The sequence below is a fragment of the Bactrocera oleae genome, chromosome 2 (assembly GCF_042242935.1).
Source record: "Bactrocera oleae isolate idBacOlea1 chromosome 2, idBacOlea1, whole genome shotgun sequence".
Classification (NCBI taxonomy): Eukaryota; Metazoa; Arthropoda; class Insecta; order Diptera; family Tephritidae; genus Bactrocera; species Bactrocera oleae.
The window spans coordinates 15801863-15823668 of NC_091536.1; the positions used below are offsets into that span (position 1 = coordinate 15801863).

Below are 21806 nucleotides of genomic sequence, written 5' to 3' on the forward strand. Positions count from 1 at the left end.
ACGAATGCTGCCATGCTTAGTTCGAAATTGTTGTTGTACGAAATTATAAAATCGGTTATTTCACATGCACTCATGTGTGCGAATGTGCTCTTTGGAATTTTGCAAAGCGCTGCTTGCTCTCTTTTTAGCTTGTGAGTTTTACATGCCATAACGGCCATTTTGAGTTACATGCTAGCTCTTTTCCTCTACCGTTTATATACGCAAGGCTAAGAAACCAGTCTTTCCACTTTTCAAATTCACCTTATTAGCCTGCTTACACACCACACTCACAGCTAGCTGTGCTATTCACACCATTACCATTTTATTCGAGCTGATGCGTCTTACTACCAATTGCCTTCTCATATCGTCTATATTCACCTCATACATTTTGGGCGCTGCTTTTGACTGCGTGCGTGCAACAAAAGCCACGGCATGTGGCATGCGAGCTCTTGCTGTTGCACACATGCAGGGCACCACTACAATTACGCTTGAGTCACTTCTCAACAGGCAGACAGCCACCAGCCAGTCTGAGCCGTCGGTCTTCGATAGCATACAAACAAACATAGGCGTAGTACTAGGCGTGCAGTATTGTTCTTGTTTTATGTTTTTGTTGCTTTTGTTGTTCGTTTAATGTACACCAACTGTGTGTGTGTGTGCCTGCTTGATAGCCAGCGCATGCACGTATGCCGAAGGAGTCAAACCAACCACTGTGCACCCCGCATTCGCACAGCGTCGACCACGACGACAACACACACGACACGATACCACTCGGAAAGGTACGGTCGGCCGCATGCTAGCAACTGTAAGCAGTGGCATAGGCAATTCCCAATTGTACAGATCACTAACGGAAACGAACGCAAACGCATTTAGAAATTATTCGTGCGCACAGCTAATAGACGGATCAGCGGCTGGTAATACGGAGCGCTGTTTATGACGGTGTCGCGGACGGGTGTATTATTTAGTTATTTTAATAAAGTGAGAATTTGTTTTGAAATATATTACGAAAATTATTATACAATACTGAAATATTAAGAAATCAATGTGAAAAGTTGTATATTCGATATTATAGAAAACAACAAAAATGCGACGGTAAACGAACGCAGTGATTTTTTAGTGAAGAGGAAAAATGTGAACAAAATTTACGGTTTAAAAAAAAAAATTATAAAATATACAAAAACAAATTTAATTAAATTAAAAACAGTCATTCTGATGTTTAAGGTGTATTTGTATATCATAATATATGCTTGAACAAAAGTGTTTGAATGTTGAAATTGGCAAATATTAAATAAACTAAACATAAAGAAGCTCAGCGTACTGGCTTACACGAATCCACAACTGTTTGAGTAGCACACGTTTTCTTACATCTTTACTCTACACAAAGCGTCCAAAAGCAGTGACGCATTTACAAACTGAACTTTCGCGTTTTACTTTCAATACTTTTTAAGCCGCCTTCAAAATGATGATGAACGCTTTCATCGACCCCACGCCCTCCCAGCATCATCTGGCTTCCTATGGGCTGCGTATGTCACCGACTACACCGACCAATCAAACGGATTTATTGGGTGGCAGCGCACAACAACAACACGCACAGCAACAACAACAGCAACAACAACAGCAAGTGCAACAGCAGCAGCAACAACAAGCGCAACAGCAACAATCACAACAACAACAACAACAGGCACAACAATTGGATACCAGCGGTTTGATGTCCTCAGCTATGTCGCTGGGCACCAGCGTCAGCGACATGTCCTCGCCCGTAAGCGCATCTGCCGCCAGCGCTGCCGCCTATCAGAACAGCGGCTACAGCCACTTCAATACACAACTCGGTTCGGCATATTCATCACCGCGCGATTTTCTACTTGGCCGCCGCACAGACAACGATTACATGTCCGGTGCGGCAACAACGCAACTGGTTGGCCAAAGTGCCGGCACCACCGCTGCAACGGCCGACTCAATGCTATTCCCCTCATTTCCCGCCACACATGCCCAGCATCCCGATTTGACCACATCCTTTGGCAATCACCCGTTCCATGCGGCGGCACATCATCATGCTGCGGCCGCGCATCATCATCAACATCAGATGCGCATGGGCATGGCCGACTATGCGCATCCGTATGCACATCACGCACAACATCATACAAATTTTCCGTCGGTACATCATCATCAACATCCCGCCATGTCCATGCATCCAGCTGGTGCGGGCGCTTTTCTACGCTACATGCGTCACCAGCCGTCGGCAGCGTCTGCGATTAAGCAAGAGATGCAATGCCTTTGGGTCGATCCGGATCAACCGGGCGGTCCGAATGGACGCAAGACATGCAATAAGATCTTTCACACCATGCACGATATTGTCACACATCTAACGGTGGAGCATGTCGGCGGACCCGAGTGCACAACGCATGCTTGCTACTGGATCGGTTGTTCGCGCAACGGTCGCCCCTTTAAAGCCAAATACAAGTTGGTCAATCATATACGCGTGCACACGGGTGAAAAACCGTTTGCCTGCCCGCATCCCGGTTGCGGCAAAGTGTTTGCACGCAGCGAGAACCTCAAGATACACAAGCGAACGCATACCGGTAAGTCACTGCTAAGCAATATTCGTATTAAAATAGTAACTGTATTTAGGTAAAATACATATGTTGGAGGCGTTGTGTTTTCACCTGTATACAGCAGGCGTTAACGCGGCTGAAACTGTTCGCATGGCATTGCAATTTTGACTTGACTTTATTCGCCTATTGCTTTGCGCTGTTTTATTTTGTTTTAACTTGTTTGCCTTTTGATTTTTGTTCGCTAATCGGTTTAACTAATTTTTGGGCGGCGCCGTTGTAGGCGTACACATTGATTTTTGCGGATATATCCAAAGCGATTTAAGCCTTTCGGGTTTGCGGCGTATTTTAGGGCGTGCAAACTATTTATACTGTCAGCGTGGATAGCAAAAAGTCAGTAAGGCAAAATTTATATGAGCGTCTGTGTGAGTGTGGTTCAGCAACGTACCTGCATGGAACCTATACAGTACTCAAATTTATAGTTGGCAAATTGTCACAAGGTGTCAGGTACCTGATGAGAGTACGAAACGTTTTCCTCACAGGTAATTTGGCACGTTAAATGTCTACTGAAAACTCTTTCGTTAAAAATTGTAATAAAATCGGACCATGCTTCTGTTGAATAATAGTAATAGAGCATAGTAAGCAGGATGTATAAAATTACTTAACAAGTTAAAAGAGCTCTCAAGAGTAAAGATTCGGAAAAATTTTAGCAAGTTGCGATTATGTATTACTTTGCGGTATAAACTGATTACATATCTAAATTTTGAAAATTTTAATGTCACACCTTATCCTACTGAGTACAACTTTTCCACCTTAAAATAACTTATTTGCATTTTTATCTGATTTTCATTTCCTTTGTTGACGAATTTATTGTTTATGATATGAAAGAATTCTTCTTAAATAATTTTTCCAGCTATAATTTTGAATATAAAATTTAAAAACAATTTTGAAATGGTTACTCTTCAGGTAAACATGTAACAATGTAGGAAATTTTTTTAGACTCTAGATCGATTTAGCCATTTGTCTATGGTATATACGCCAACTAGTCATTCTGTTTTAGAGAAATCGATCTAAAATGTTGCACACGCTCTTTTTTTATCCAATATTGAACCGCTGTAGAGTATAGCTGACATACAAACTGATCGATCAAATTCAAGTACTCGTATCATAAACATTTTTATTTGACAAGATATCGTCCCGAAATTTGTCACAGATTAGTATACGAAGCTACAGTACTTTGTCCGATCTTAAAGTTTACATCGTAGCTGCCATGCAAACTTTTTTATATGGCAAGATATCCTCACGAAATTTGGCTTAAATAACTGTTCCATATAAAGTTACAATATCCGCGTTTATAGTTCAGATTAGACGACAATAGCATATAGCTGCAATACAATTTACTATTTTATGCTATAAAAAAAAGCACAAGTGAAGGGTATTATAGCTTCGGTACGTTTATTCTTGTGTTTTTTTTTCTAATTATTAATGTATGAATTTAATGAAAACCTCTTTCTCTTTTGTTCAAATTATCCATATTAAAAGTTATATGTATGCACTTAGTTTTTAGTATTAATTTTGCATTCATTCATATTTATATGTATGTGTGTAAGTTTTGTCTACAAAATAAAGTTGCCGACAGCCTAAATTCCGGGCTGTAAATTATAATGAATTTGACATAGTAAATCATTGGAAAGCCGCAGCGATACATCATGTACTTACATACACATGCACATCAGTACATATGTACAATGCCAAATAATACTAAAAACTTAAATATACATATGGGTTTAAATAGTAGAGCAGTAGTTGCGAAAAACAATTACAACAATGTCGGAAAGCAAAAGCAACTACTACTAAATCAAAAGTTGAAAGTGCCATTTTAAAGAACATTTAAAAAAATAAGTGGTGTAAAGCAATTTCTAGATGTGAAAGTTTACATATACATACAAGATTTATCTATAGTAGTAATGAACACAACTTTAAACCAGTAACACCACCAACAACTTGCAAGCTGATTATCATTTTACCCCATTTTCGAGCTTTGTTAACATGAACATTCGCTTATTTGATGCTTTTAGGCAGTGTTGTTGCTGTATCTGCATTCAAAATGCGTTTGCGTGCGTGTGAGTGTGCTCTATTGCCCAAAAATGCGCATTTCCTGTGACACTTTACATTCGCAGCGGAAGTTTTGACACGTGTCAACGCAAGCAGCCTCCGTTTATCCACCAAAATGCTTCTGCTCATTTCTGTGCTATGTACTCGTGTGTATGTGTTTGTATGAAAATAAGTTTGCATTTGTTGCTAAATTCACGCTACTACAATAAATAAATATGCTATGCACTCCAAATGAGGGCAAACAATTCGTTGCATAGATTGACTTGTGTTGCCGTTTATGCACACAAACACATACACGCAGGCTTACTCCAACACTATAGCACTTCATTGGCACAATGAAAATCACTGATTGAATTTTGATTTATTTTCTCAATTGTAAGAGTGTTTAATGAGGCGTAGTTTCTACAACCGCAATACTCAGAATGTCGGCAGCCTGCTGTTGCTGCTGCGCCGGTGGCAGCGACTCAAGTGGCATCTCAAGTGGTGTGCGGTGTTACGCGTGTGCTTTGTTGTATATGATTTGCTTGGTCGGTTAGAATTGAAGAAAATAAAATAAATACTTGTAGATGTGTATGTATGTATGCGTGAATAAAAGGTGTTGCATGAGGTCAATGTGCCGCTGTTGGAGTTGTGGAAATTCCACTGTGGCTCTGTTTGTATTCTTGTGTATTTACACATAAATCGTGCTTTAATTGCTCTAATGGATAATTGGCAAGGCACTAGAGGTGTTGAGTAAGAGTTAATGCGTAGCTTTGAGAGATTATTTTTTAAATAACTTATTTAAAGTAAAGAAAATAAAAAAATGTATTTAAAATTGACAAGTTAATAGTATTCTAGTAATATTTAAAAAAAAAAAAAAGACAAAATATATTTAATTTGAGTATTTTCCCTTTGCTTTGAGAGATTGTTTGCCAAATAACATTTTTAAAGGGAAGAATATATAAACATGCATTTACAAGCACTTAAAATTGCATTTTAAAATTAATAATTTTCTAAAATATTTGTTTGAAAAAAAAAATTAAAATATAATAAAGTAGATGAAAATTAATTATTTTGTTGTGGTTTTGAGAGATTATTTGTCAAATAACTTTTTTAAAGGAAAGTGAATATATTTAAGCATTTAAAATTGCCAAATCAAAAATTGTCTAATTAATTTGTTTAAAAAAAATAATAATAATAAAAAAACTAATTAAAATTAACTAAAAAAAATAATAATAACAATATGTTTAAAAAATAAAAATTAAAATAATAAAATAAATAAAAATATGATATTAAATGCTTTGAGAGATAACTTAATTAACAATTTTTCTTTTATAAATCAGTTTTCCTCAATAATAATTAAAGGTGAAACATTAAAAAAAAACGAATTATTTTATTGTAAACTTTGCTTTAAAGTTTTTTCTTAGTTAAGATTAAAAAAAAAGTTAGTTCTGACTATAAAAAATTTAAAACTGCTTCTTCCGCGCACAATTCAAAAACTTAAAATTAAGTTGTACTCATAAAAGTGAACGCCCTCAAACGGCAAGTATGCTAATCAAGGTAATATAAAATTGCCAAAGTGAGAATAAAAAGAAATTGTGAAGAATTAATAAAATATTTTAGGAACATATGAACACAAAAACGAGTACATACATACAATTATCGACAGACATATGAGTATATTAAACCTTCATTTAAGTTTACTTGAAAATTAAAAGAAATAATAACAATAAAATCAAAAAGCAATTAAAGCCACGAGAAAAAAAGCAAATAAAGGCAACACATAAAACCGCTAAAAACTGAAACAATTTGTTTGCCATTGTTATGGACATGAAAAGGAATAATAGCGCAACACCAACAAATACAATAACAATAATAATAATAATAATAAAAGAAAAACATTTACAAAAATACTAATAATAACACAAGATGTACTAAAGAAAAATGCCGAAATTGAAAAACTGCCACGTAATGATTGCCAATCAATGCTTTAATATGCGTTGCCATGCTCCAACAACACCACACACACCGTAAATCTCCAATGCGCGCACCGATAAACACATTCATATATAAATACATACATACATATGTATATATAAGTGTATATACATACGTACATAAAATCATTTGTTTCTACAAGTGAATGTAGTGCGAGCAGCAGCAAAAAATAATAATAATCCATCATTATGTCTAAAAATCTCCAGCTAAAGATGAACGAGCAACAAGAAAGGGTAGAAAAAGGTAGCAAAAAATCTACAAAATTTTTTAAATCAAATCGTACAAGTTGAAAGGCGAGAAAAGCGTGTAAAAATATGTTGGCAAGATATATATACATATGTTTATAGGCATGTGCTAATGTATGTGTATGTGTGTATGAAGTAAGTGCAGCATTTACAAGTTCCAAGTGGTTACGCTTTAAAACATTTTAATTACTTTCCAATGATATGCAATTTTACACATAAATCACTCAACACAAATCGCCATAACACAGAAGTCGAAGAAATAATAAGCGAACAGTGTATTCGTATCAAACATATGTAGTAGTTGTTGTAAACGCGCATACATCCATATGTAAGCATGTATTATATATTATATTTCTAGCTCATTTTATGCATTTTATTGCTGTTGCAGTTAAACAAAAATTGTATTGAGCAAATAGGCGCAGCATACGAGCTGTGTATGCCATCATAGATCGTAGTAATAGTTATTTTTACACATACTTAGATGGCATATTAGAAAATTTCCATAAAAAAGAATTAGATTTATGATGACATTTTTCATATTAACTATAAATGACGATTTATTGAAATAACTTTAATTTGGGTTACAGCTGTTGTAAACATTACTTGACTACAAACATATTATACTATTATTTTGCGTTTACTGAGCGCGTGTAAATTCCACCAGAAAGTAGAGATTTCGGCTAAACAACAACAAAACTAATGTCTACTTTTATACCAAATATCGTGAAAGAAAACATTTTCTTTGTACAAGATAAAAATTAAAAAATAAACGCAAGAAATTGGTTATTTGAATTTTCCACATAAATTTTGAGGTTATGTCAAAAAAGGTGTTAAGGCTAAAGTTGTAGATCTTTTCATAACCTACAACTTTGACTTACAACTTTTTTCTATAGAACTCGTAGTTTTGCTGGTAATCGAGATAAACCGTTATTAAATATTCAAATGCACCTTCCCAGAGTCCCGAACTCAGTTCGCTCATAAAATATTTTTCCGTTCATTTCTGTTATTTTATTTTTTGTTTCCAACAAATTTCAAGATGCTATACATTTCTTTTACTATTTATCATTTGCGAAGGCACTGGTCTAAGATAGGTTAGAACTTTTTCTCTAACTTAGAATACATAGTTTTAAAAACTATAAAATTGTTAAAAAATAAAAATTAATTTGTTGTTCTGTTATACCTTTTATTGAAAGTATATATTTGCTATGTGTATGTGCATATTTATAATAAATATATTTTCGGCAACCAATATTGCCCATTATAAAAAATAAAATATATTAGGGTGCTACAATAAAATGAACAAAGGTTAGAGCCATTTAAAAAGCAAGCTTTCTCCAAATTTTAAAATTTAGTAATTTTTATGGTAAATGACTGTAACTACTCTTCTTGTAAAGACTATCACACTTTTTCTGAGAATTTACTCAACTTAATGAATATAAAATGTTTTTTGTAAAAAGCTGCATTAATTTTGTGTAAATTGCATTTAATGAAAAAATAATAATATCTAAAAATATATAAAAATAATATATCTTACTTACTTAATTTAAATAAAAAAGGAGTTAAGCAATTGAATTCATGCTTGGTGAGGCATTTTTTACATCAAATAGAAAATTTTGAGAGGGTAAGAAATGAAAAAAATGTTTGAAGCATCGTTATATACATTTAAGATTGTAAAATAATTTTTTTTTCTCATTATGAATAGCTATTAACATGATCTCATTAAATATAATATATGTATGTACACTAAGCAACGCTACTTATGGCTTAGAATATTGAATACTAATTTTTATAGTCTAACTGTTAACACCACCAACAATAGAGATATAGTTTTTATTGGTTTCACAAGTTCGCAATCAAATTTTACAAACATTTTTATTAGTAACATTTTCTATTTGTGCATTGCATAAAATCACACTTTAACACCTATGATGCTTCCGGTGCAGTAAAAAGCTATGATGTGTGCAACTCACTCATCTAAAATCACATCAAAAATTACGAGCGACGTAAGCAATAATAAATTTCGTAGCGTAATAAATTAATTAACCAAATTATGAGCACATACATACATAGTTGCTAAATAAAAATATGTGCGTTAATAAAATGCTTCCATTAAATACGTAAAAACAGTGAAATACAAAACATCATTAAAGATACAAAGAAACTGTCGGCATTAAAGCAACCAACTTTATTAAACAACTTAAAATGTTGCCAAACATACATATGGTATATGTATGTATGTATATACTTGTAAATGTATGCATACATATGTGCATAAGTATGTATGACCATACTTAACCAAATCAACTTTATGAAGTTCAAAAGCATCCTTAATAGCGAAAACAAAACCAATAATTGCTTTAAAATTGCACCACTCGTTTTAATAACAAAAGCAGAGTAACAACAAAAACCACCAACAGCAGCAAACAAGTCGCTATTATAAAAACAATGAGTAAAGTTCGCCTGTCCAGCTACACCTTTTATATGCCAAGCATGTCCTGCGCCCAGTGCCAGCACACAGATGCACACGCAGAGCTGACACTACGCTACACACACACGTACATACATATGTATGAATGCATGTAAAAGCAGCGCAGCAACTGCAATGCCAAGAGACCGACCAACCGACCGGCCGAACAACTAGCAAACCGACGCTTTTTGTACGCCGTCGGCTCTGCCGTATGCTGTGTTATGTGTTTTTGGCTTTTTGTCACCCTTTGTGTGTGTGCTGTTCGTTGTTGTTGTTACCTTTGATTTTGTTTGCGTTGTTGAAGTGTAGGGTTGTGTTTATTAAACACAGCGCCAGAACATAATGACGGCCACAAAATGGCGTTAATAAAACAAAGACTTTGTCTACTTGTGCGTATGTACAGCAATAACTGTAATCATACAAACAACAACAGCTATAGTATAAATTTAATTCTGTGCTTTTGTAGGCAGTAGGCTTTAATGTTATGCTGTTAGTGCGTAGAGTTGCCATGATGGTTGGGAATATTTCATAATTTCTTTGAGTATACAAATTTATGTGAAAAACCGTATGAAAGCGTGTATATGTAACTTTGTATGGAAAATTGTATGCTCGTATTGAATATAAATATGTATGTATTTGTGCGTGTTAAGCTTTAATTGAAAATTTAAATAGGCGCCATTGTGCGCTGTTGTTTTGAAAAGGTTTGAAAAGAAAAAAAATTAAATGTAAACATGCATACAAAAATTGTGAACGCATGTGGCAGTGTTAGAGATGAGTGGGTGGCATGAGTAAGTAAGAGGCGTTTAACAAAAATAAAATTATAACTACAAATTCTTGGTATTTACTTTTATACTCTCGCAACCTGCTGCTACAGAGTATAATAGTTTTGTTCACCTAACCTAAAATTGTCTAACTCGAACTAAAACTGTCTAAGCGCCTAGGTACTGAATATGTGGACCCCAGTGCCTATAGTTAACTTTTTACCGAAAATATCGGTCAATGTAAAGGATATATATTTCATACACAATAATAAACTAAATAAATGAAACCCTCGATAATAGTATGTTTTGTGTCAAAAATGGGTTGAATCGGATCAATACTTACTTTAATATATAATTTTGCCAACACCTGAAGTAATTTCCCGGCTTTGATCTTTGCAAGTTGCGAGAGTATAAAATGTTCGGTTACACCCGAACTTAGAACTTCCTTACTTGTTATTGAATTGATTATATAATTAATTGATTACGTGCGTCAAAAATGTATTTCCAATTTTTCTACTGAAACACTGAACATTTTTTTATAGATTCTTTATAAAGATTTTTTCGAATAAAATTCGATTTAATATTTTTAGAAAGAAGACGTGTGTATATATGTATATACATACATATATAGTTACATATGTATGCATATATTTACATGTGTGCATATGTTTGAAAAAGCACCTTGCTTCAGCTGCCTTCCAATATTTTGTTTGTTAAATTTTTCATTCAATTTCGCTCGTTCCTAACCTCTAAGCATGCGTGTGCTTGTGTGGTTATCATGTCTGCTACTAAGCGCTGCACCTTCTTCCATCACTTTACGACAATGTCCAGTTTTGTCTGGCTGCAGCACGGCCGCACTGCCGGTTAGCCTACTCCAACTCCACTGCAATTCGGCATACATACATACATTCCAACATACAATACATAAATCTGTAACGCATAACAATACACACATGGTATATATGTGTACATACATATGCCTATATGAGCATCCCTGCATGAATTCTATTATTTCTGGGTGTTTATTAAATGCAGACGCTGACGACGACGATGACGCTTTACATTTGCTGCTCTCGCTTTACACCACCGGCTCATCTTCCACTGAAATCAGTGTATACGCTACTCCACTCGCTTATAGGTGGCCTTTGCGAAATTCTCGACTGCAATTACGCTGCTTCATCTGCTCCGCCCTAGCTTACCGGTTTGCTTGGTTCGTATGTGGTTCGTTCTATGCTGCGGAGGCAGCATACCCTGTATGACGGGGAAGTGTTATGTCGCTGCTGGTGACCATGTTGCCGTTGTTGCTGTTCCTTGTTAGTGTGCAGTTTGTTGTTTTTGCGGCTACTGCCTGCAAGTCGTCGTTGTCATTGATGACATTTTGTTTGTTGTTATTGCTGTTGTTGTGTGGTGTTTTTCTTTTGCCATTGGCGGTGACAATGACGACAAGTGAAGTGTTTGCACTGCCGGTGGCTGCTGCTGAACTTCAGCATTCAGCTCTAAACTGGCAATCTCCACAATTCGGTTTCTGCCTCACTATACTTCTAGTTTACTCAATTTTGTTCTTGTTGTTGTTGCAAGTGGTTTTGTTGTACCTGCCTTTATTCTAAATGTTTTCTGTGCATTTTGCACACTTTTGTGTTTTTCGTGCTCATTGTTGTTGTAACATGTTACTCGCGTGTGTTCATTAACACCTACAATTGTTGTAGGCATATTGTTGTTTGCCATCGTTCGATGGCGTAAACAGTTTGAATGGGAGAAAAAGAAGTACTTTTTAATATTTTTTTTCCATGCAACAAAAATTAAATTAAAAAAAATTTTATTCCAAAAATTGCAGAATATTTATGCCAAAGATTTCACTAAATATAATCGCGGTAATTATTATGTTTTCCACAAAGTTATAAATGAAAACTTTGCAACAAATTCTACACTTTCACTTTCTATGCTCCTGCTGCCCAGATCTTAATGAATGACCTTCTTACAACCTCCTCCCGCCAGCGCAGTTGCTGTTGTACTCCTATCACAGTTTTCACTTAGCTCCGCCACTTTGCATTCACAAATTGCAAAATCTCCTGTTCATTTTACCCACGTAGCGTCATTTTATGGATATTTATTTAACCTATAGGGCTCCAGCTGTGGCCAAAAGCAGTCAGCCAGTGCAGCTGTTCGCCACTAACGGTATTTTTGTATAATACTATAGTTTTACTTGAGTAATACTCAGCAAGCGCCCACACACTTAACAACTTTCCGGTCTCATTACGGTTTTTATTACGCCATTTTATGTTAAGCACTTTTTACTTTCATGTTCCATCATTGCCATACATACATACATATACTTGTATATACATTCATATGTATATATATATTTAGCATTCCTTGCATTTTTTGCCATTCAACACTTTATTAATATTATACTGCGTAGTAGTAGTAGCATTAACTATTATTATGTTCGCCAGTAGTGGTTGGTGTTGGTGTAGATTTTTGCACAGCCACCAACCAAGTGCGGCGCCATTTTGGTCATTTAGTGTGCGGACATCTCAACAAGATGTAGTTGCGCTTGTTCAGTGCTTATTTGTAGTTATGTACTGTAGGTGGCTGCTAGCGTTACTTACCGGCAAGTGCGCCCTTCTCGCTAGTTGGCGACAGCAACGGAAGTGTACAAAATGCATTTCCGACAAAGCCAATTACAAGTGCGCGGTGTTGCTCTTTTTCGAGATTTCTCTTCTATTTTTATTTTTGTTGTTTTTTGCTAGTGTTTGCTAGCGAAGTGCGGACACTTGATTTAATGGCATTAAAATAGTCTCGCTACCTTTTGTGTAAGCATAGAGTTGTTGTATACAAGTAGAAGAAAAAAAGCGTAGAAAAGTTGTACATACAGTTGTTGTTTGTGTACAAGTATATTTTTATGCGACTAAATAAAGCTCTTGACATCCAGTGCTTCATATAAATTAATTAAAGTTAGGAGGATTAAAACTTTATCTAACTTACTGGCTTAAAAGAAAGTTCATGAAAAGCATCTGAAATTTAATAAAGCTTTCTAAGAGAGCGTAAAAAGTTGTAAAACTAATGCGGCATGCTTTCGAAATTTTAATTAGCTTAACAAAAGAAGAACGTCTAATAGAGAAGTATTAGCTGTCCTCGATTCACCAAGCGTTAGAGAGTAGCGTATCGAACAACAAACTATACCAGTTGTGTAAACAAACTGGCAGCACTTGTGTTGTAACCAGTGAACGAGAGAGGTAGAGAGATCGGGAAACATTTTTCTTGGGCCTGAAGTTGTTAGCGGGGCCGGGTGCTCTGCAGATTTTTTTCTCCTATAACCTCCCCGGACCTCGCATTTATTCCAACAGGCCTGGGTGTAACCCTGCGCTAATACGTTTTCTGACGCATGCGCAATTGTGCTACGATTCATTCTTGGTGCAAATATTGTTATTTTTTCGCGTCCAAAACGTTTTAGTAACCTCTCGGTAATGTTCTCTTTAAATTATTTTATTTCATTTTAAGTTTTAAGATTTCTAAAATCAAAGAAAAAAGAAATTGAAAGAAATTGAAATTGAAGATAGCGATTATACGCATACTCTATTGCACGAATTATACTCATTTACTTTGTTGTTGCTTTTATATGTAATTTTTTTTTACAAAAGAGCAGCGCGCAAAGATAGAGTGACAAATCGCAGACAGTTATTATACATACATATGTCAAAAAGGTCTGCAACTGACAAAGTTAAGTGGATCATCCTTTATAGTTTTAATAATTTTTTTCCAAAAATCTAATATTGAATTAATTTTTAAATAACAATTCTCTAATTATCTCATCAGTTTCTAATCTTTTTTTGCAACAATCACCTTTCTATTCAACCTTTCGCTTCACTTTTACCGTTGTGGCTAACTGACATTGCAAACTATTCGACTTTTGCGCACTCAGCAAATTGTCTGGCTGTCTAACTTTTATCACAACACGCGCTCCACCACACACACATCGACGATGACGCACAACAAATACGCTGCAACATAATGCATAAAATTCGTGAATTTATTTCTCCTTCGAATTTTGCTGCAAATGTCAATGATTGATGACTTTATTGCACTCTTCCGCTGGCTGAGCGAGCAAACGTCGGTGCAGCCGGTAAGCAGTCAAATTCAGCCAAACAATTAGCCACTCAGTCAGCCAGTCAGTCAGCAAATTTTGACAATTCAACAATTTCTGCTCGCAATGTGACAGCGAATGTGTGTCAAACTACTAGCGGGCGAGTCAAATAGTCAATTGGCCAGTTGGTGTGTGAGCAAGCGCGCGAGTGAGTGATCCTTCTCGGAATTTCTTTTGGAAAAACACAAATGCCTTTTTGCTTAATTTTTCAAACGGCGCAGCATAACAGAACAATGACAACCTGATGTGCCGATAGTGGCAGGTATTTAAGGCCCTAGCAGCAGCAGCAGCACAGCTGAGCCAGGGTCACAACGGGCATATGTATGTCTGTATATACGTATGCACGTACAATATTTGGCAGACACCAAAAAGTCACTACGCTTGCAGTCAAGTCAAATCAGTTAGAATGTCTGTCAGTTTTTCGTTGGCGCATCTTGTGCCCAATTTCTTGTCTGATTTCTCTTGTTGTTGTTTGTTATTCAAATTGTTTGCAATTGTTTTGCTGCTGCTGTTGTTGTTGTTTGCTGTAGTTGTCAGTTGTCAGAACTGAAAATCAATTAGTTACGCTGCTTGTCGACATGATGTGATGAAGAAAATTTTTGTTCCGCTCAACATCTCGCTCACACACAACCCAAATGTGCTTGCTCCCTCTCGCTCTTTCTTTCTTTAATTTCTTACAGAGTTTCAAAGTGCCTATTTTTGCTGAAAATGTGTTGCTCCGCATGCTGTGCGATATCCCGTCGGCGTTGCTTGGAATTTTGCAAGTCTCTTTTTCAATAAGATTGTCGCGCCTGTTTGTTTTTCTTAGTGGCATTTCGTTGGAAAATTAAAAGTTGGCCAATTCGGTGCCGTGTCTAATATTATATTTTGGCAAGTCGCTCATATGTATGCATGTGCGCATGTGTGTATGTACGACGAGTAAGTGCTGGAAATGCAATTGGCTACGGTTGATTAAAGGACGTTTTTGTGTATTCGCCTGTAGGCGGTAGGTAAGATATTAGCATCAAAACGATAATGCAGATTTGGAATGCGATTGCTATCGATACCTTCAGCCCTCACTTTCAGACATGCACATGTATGTACATATTTATGTATGTATGTACGTTTTTCCTTGACTTGAATTTTCATTGATTACTTTCTGTTACTTATTGCCGACTACATATTTTCTTTTTTTTGCATATTAAGACGGTTGCAGTAGAGGAAATAAATAAAATTTGCAATTTTAAAACGATTACTCTACGACATTCCAGATATTTTGCTGGCAAGGCAATAAGAACTGCAGAGAAATGCTAGTATATAAATCATTGTTAGCACATTTTGCACGCTGCTCGATGCCGCAGTCGGAGTAAAAGGGCAAACATATGCTAGAAATGCGGCAATGTGCTGGAAACCCCCAAATTGTATGTAGACCAGCTCTAACACACACAAGTAAATGTAAAGTGTGGGTAAAGCAATATTTTTCTTCTACGTGCTTAAAGCCGTTAGCTTCTTAAAAAACGCAATAGAAGTAAGAAAGCATAAGCCAAGGCTGCAAGATGAAAAAAAAAACGCGTTCACTCTACGGCACGTTGAATTTCCAGCGGAAGTACTAAGTGAAAAATAGTACTTTGTCATTGCTTATATGCATTTGTAGGTACGCACATACATGTGGAATGGAAGTACTATATTACATGGCATAGCGCAAGGGCGTGATGGCGTACGGACGTAGTGCTTGATACACTGCATAACGGGCTGGTTATGCTGCTGGCAAGCAGTAGCCGGTGTGCGTGTGTGCGTGTCGCATCAGCGACACATGAATTTAAATTAATGGCCAAAACTGGCTTAAATGACAGCAAAAGTGTTTGCATGTCAAATGTGAAGTACGACATTAAATGTGCATACAAACGTATGTGCATGTGTATGTAAATGTGCGTGCGCACCCTTCACATAAGCCAGCCAGCTAGCTACAAGCCATTCTAAAATGGCGACCATGCGTTTATTCGAAAATTTTTTTACTTAAATATGCCATTGAGCTTACTTTGGTAAGGACAAAACATGCAAAGAAACGGTCGAAGGATCTGCATTTGAATAATTTTTCTTTTATTGCCTTAAACATGAAAACATTTGTATGTGTGTATGCACCCATTTTTTTATTTTTATTAGATTCACAAGATTTTAAAAGCTATTTAAATGACATATTTGCTATGCGCACGCATATATTTGAGGAACACTTTGCAACGAATTTACAGAGTGGCTTGAGAAAATGCAAATTTCGTGACATTAATTTTCATAATACAAAAAAATTAAAATGTATTTTGAATACTGAGGTAAAATTGGAAATTTATTAAAAAAACAATAGAATTGAAAAACATTCTATATGATAAAAATGTAAATAATTTTCAAATGCATTTAGAATACATGTTAATTCAAAAAAAAACTTAGAGGTATATACAAAAACCAATGAATCAGAAAAAAAGTATAGTTCTTGATTAAACTTTAAAAATAAAAAAATATTTTAAAATGTATTTTGAACATTGGTTTAAAATTTTAATATTTGGAAAATAATATAAATAATTAGAAAATATTGATTAAACTTTAAGAATGAAAATGATTTTAAAATGCATTTTGAATACTGGTTTAGAAGCTTAGTTTAAAAAAAGTTGGAGGTATAAAAAAGAAAATAAAAAAAATTCAAAATTTTTCTTTATCATAATCCAAGCTTGATTAAACTTTTAAAATGAAAATGGATGTGATGAAAAATAAATAAATGATATTAATTAAAGCAATTAAATTACCTTTTGCTATAACTAATTCCAAATTCCAATACTGGAACTATCCTTAAGGAGTCACATGGGTTTCACGGCTTCAAAAAAAAATTTTTCTATTGTCTTATTTAATTCTATAATATCTCTAAAACATTGTCCAAAATTCTCAAGTTGATCGCAGTAATAGTTTTAGAGGTACAGCTTTGAAAAGTTGCGTCCTCGAGGTCAGCTATATAATCAGTTAAAACTTTAAACGCGTTTTTCTTGAAACAGTGTTTTCAAAGTCGGTTGTCAAAACTTCTCACGTGCCACTCAACCGATCTAAATGGCATTTATACAGATCTTTGAGCTATACTTTACAAGGTCTTGAATGTAGGATTTTTTTGTTCAATTATAACTATTGTAAAAGCGTTTGCCAAATATACAATTTTCACTTTATTTGTTTTTTCTCCATCCAATACCTAATTAATGATCTTACTTCAAACACGTACTTTTTTTCCTCTTACTCTTGATGATCCAGTCAGAATTTCTGCTGTCAACGCGGAAGCACCTTTTTTTCGGGGGACTGCCGGAAATGACGTCATAATGACCGAGTTTTGAATATTTGCCTTTGAAAATTTCACAAAATCTTTATCAAATATGTATCTTCGAAATAATAAAAAGTTTGAACAAAATATTTCATTTCTTATATAAAAAAAAAATTTTTTGAAATTAGGGCGTTTTTTGCTCGACGAAACCCATGTAAATTCAAGCAATTAAATTACCTTTTACTGTCACTAATTCCAATACTGGAACTATGCTTAACACGCTTTGCATATAAGGTTTTATCAATAAATTATAAATTTATGCAAAGAACTAAGTTACAATGAATATGGAATAATTTTATTATGTGTTTAAAATTTTGTCCAAGTATTCTAAAGGCATTAGAAATATATTAATACATTAATATCTAATATACTAATTTTGAAGTCATATTTTATTAAAAAAATTTAAATTCACATTTATTCGGAATTATTAACTTAATTAGTAATTAAGTAGCGTGACTTAGATTATATTATGTAAATTTTAGAATAACTAATCACATGCGATAAAAAAAAATTAAAAAATTGTATAATATCAAATAATGAGTTCAGTGTGTATTTCGAAAGCCGGCACTTTTTTGATTAAAATTTTTGGTTTTTGTGTTTCTTCTATTTCCACGGTCAGCTGTGCGCAATTTTTTATACAATTTTACTATTAACACACTTTCTTTTTATAGTTTCAACATAAATATACTTATACATAAATATATTTACTTTCGTATATTTGTATTTAGTATACATATGCATATATGTAAATGCGTGTGGTATGTGTGCATAAAATATTTCACTATTTTTCTGTTTACGTGAAAGCGTAAATTTCCGTTTTACTGCTGAGTGATTTCGTGATTAATAGCCAAATTAGGCACAAGCTATAGCCGAGCAGCAAAAAACGAAACAAAATAGTAATAAAAAAATATGAATGAAAAGTTTGAAGAGTATGTGTATGTATATGTACATACAAACATAGAAATAAATAAATAACTAAGAGCAGATTTTCATGCAGTCCTCAGGCTGAAGATTTTGCGTAAAATTTTCCAAAATCAAAATTAAATTGTGTAAATAATAATAAAAATAACTATTTAACGTCTAATTATTTGATGAAGCTGGTACTTTTCTTAAATACTAAATAACTAACAGTTTTAGAGCCGCTGTCGTAGTGCTAACATTTGAACAGCGGATTCACTCATGCAGCTGTCACAAATCCTTCACAAATGCAAAGGGCGTTTCACCACTACGAAAGCAACAACAAATAATATGTTTTTGGTTTTTGTTAATAAATATTGTATGTGGGCTAATGCATGTACACATGTAAATAACAATGGCGTCTAATTTTCGAGACTGCCTAGTTAAAAGGTAAAACTGAAATAACAGTTAGGCATATATATTAATACATATATACATATGTGAATACATTGCATAAATGCGCCTTATTGCTCAACCCTTTGTCAGCACCCATTTCAAGCTATATTCATCTTTTACATATTGTATTAATATAGACACGTGTGTGTGTGCGTGTGTGAAAAGAACTAATTTAAATTTGCGCCGCTACTTCATGCCAATCCTTTACCCCTTCTTTAGTCATATTTTTACTTTCATAATTTGCTATAAACAAGTTAGCTGTCTTTTAATGAGCTGAGCAAAAGAGTGCGTGTGCATGCGTTGCCAATGCACTAATCGCTCTAACGATCATTGGACAGGCGCAAATAAGTAGTGGAAAATATCGATAGCTATTTACCTGTACAGCAAAACAAATAGTGACAATTTGAAGCTGACAACGCGGTTACGCTTCATACGCTGGGGTTGCACACACACACACACATATATATATATAAATGCATATATGCGTGTATGCCACATCCCTTGTAAATTTTCGACAACGCTCGTTTGTTACGCTTTTACGCTGCCAGTGAAGCGTACGAAAAACTACTTTTAAATGTCAAAATAGTTGTTTGTTCTTATCACTTATTCTGCCTTCATTATTATTATTATTGTTGTTGTTTATTATTAATGCGCCTATTAGCTAGGCGCATGTGTGGCAGGGGGTAAGTTTTTGTGACACAATTGTCTCTTGATGAATAGTAAAAAGAGGTAAAAGGGTTGCTAGGCAAATGCGGAGCCATTTTGTATTTCTGTTGTACATATTAGAATACATTTTTTTAATTTCGTAAAATATGCATGGCTTCAAGCTATAACAAAAGATGCTTCTTTATCCTTGTTGTTGCTATTTCGGTATTAATTTTTATTATCTGCTGATGAACGCAGCGTGTCATGCTTGAGCCGCTTAAAGCACCAACAGCAGTTCGTCAAAAGGGGGTGTGTAACCCTTCATTGCCGTATGTATATTTGTTTCTTATTTATTTATTAATTTTCACGCTCATTCATATTTATGTATACCGTGGCTTAAGACTGCACCGCTTGCAAGCGCAACGTGAAACATTTTTGATGCATAAATACATGTACTATATATGTATGTATGTATGTTAAATAGTTCAATATATAAATATATGTATATATTAAAATATATATATTTTATTTTCTTAGAAGATATTTGGACATAAAAATATATTCAAAACTTGTTTTTCCAATGCATACACTCACAAGTTGATCATATTTTTCCCTGTAAAAAGCTAAAGATTCCTAAAAAAAATTCCACAAAAATACCAAAATTTCTACAGCGCCGGCTCAATTTACCACAACTGTCATAAGTGAAATTAATTATGCATATGCGCGCTTCAGAAATACACGCCCCTTTCAGCAACCGAAATTTTCGCCAACATTTAAGCGCTAAAAATATCAACAATATATGCACCTACATACATACATATTTAGGCACCTATGCATATACATATATGTATGCATATGTATTTTTATGCTTTGTATGTTTTATAACGCTAACCAAAACCTTCCGTGACTCCAGCGCTTAGAGATTGCGGGCTTTCGTCGATTGCGTGCAAACAACACTTTGAATTGGTATTTTAGAATAAAATTTGGCCACTCATAAATTGCGCTAAATGCAAAACTACTGAATGTGACTCTGGCTCATATATCAAACAGAGGAGGTATAAAGCAAAAATAAAATAAAAATCAGAAAGAAAAAAAAAAACAAACGAAAAGGGCATGCAAATGCTAAAAAGAGCAGCAGCATATCAAAGACCTGCCACCATGGTCGGCTGTTGCAAGTTTGACCAAAGCGTGACTACACACCTACAGCCGATGCTGGTACTTGTGATGTTGTTGTTGCAATATTGCGTTTTTATGCCATTTCAATACAAGTTTCTTTTCAGATTGCTTGAATTGTATTATTTTTGGTTTTCTGCTTCATATCAAGGTATATATGTATATGCGTATTTGTATCGTGCTTAACGTATCATAATCGAAAATTTCTCATAAACTGATCAGCACAGACAAACCATAAAATTAAACTGTCATCTTGCATTTTATTTGCCACAACAACAAGACGGCTGATATGCGAAAATGAGCAAAAAAGCACAACAACGAAATATCACAGCAAAAAGTGCAAGATATACAAGTATACATATGGTAAATATATATATATATAGAGTAAAATACAAATAATAACCACAAAGGCAATCAAACGCTTGTTCAACCTGGCCGTTCGCTTGCATATTTAAGCATTTTTATAATTCCTTTCATACCGCAACATTATACCCTGACTAATCCTCTAAATCTCTCACACACGGCAATACATTAATAATAACAACAGCAACAAGCGCAGCGCGTGAAACTACAAACCTACACACACAAATAGTATATGAAATCTCAGAAATACCAGAAACACTTGCAAGAATTCGAAACTCAGAACTTGACTTATGAAATTCTACGCAAGGCGGCAAAAATAAATACATAACAACAAGTTAGCTGGCATGCGAGTTATGTAGAGGGCTGCATAAAACGAGCAATATAAAAACCCACATTTGACTGGTATAAATGACTTTATGCAGAATGAAATCATTATTCATAAAAATATTTTTTTTGAAAATATAACTATATAGCAGATAGCAGCGCCCAGTCGAGCACGCAAAAGAAGCACACAAAGAACTTAAAAATTACAACAAATTTTTCTAATTAAATTTTGGTTATTTAACTTTTTGTCAAAAACAGCACTATTTATTTATTATTTTAATTTATTTATAATAATTTAAAAAATTTTGTACAAGTAGCTATACATACAAAACCACACATATTTAAAAAAAAAAAGGTAAAGCGAGTATATTTATGCTTTGTGT

General features: G+C 34.5%; 1 protein-coding gene across 1 annotated transcript in view; it reads left to right on the forward strand.

Annotated features, from left to right (window-relative positions):
- Positions 1-722: 722 nt before the first annotated feature.
- opa (odd paired) overlaps positions 723-21806 on the forward strand; it is a 49970-nt gene continuing 28886 nt past the window's right edge. Inside the window, exon 1 of the mRNA XM_036378046.2 lies at positions 723-2555. Within this exon, the coding sequence (XP_036233939.1) occupies positions 1436-2555 (1120 nt within the window). The 5' untranslated portion in view covers positions 723-1435. The remainder of the gene's footprint in view (positions 2556-21806) is intronic.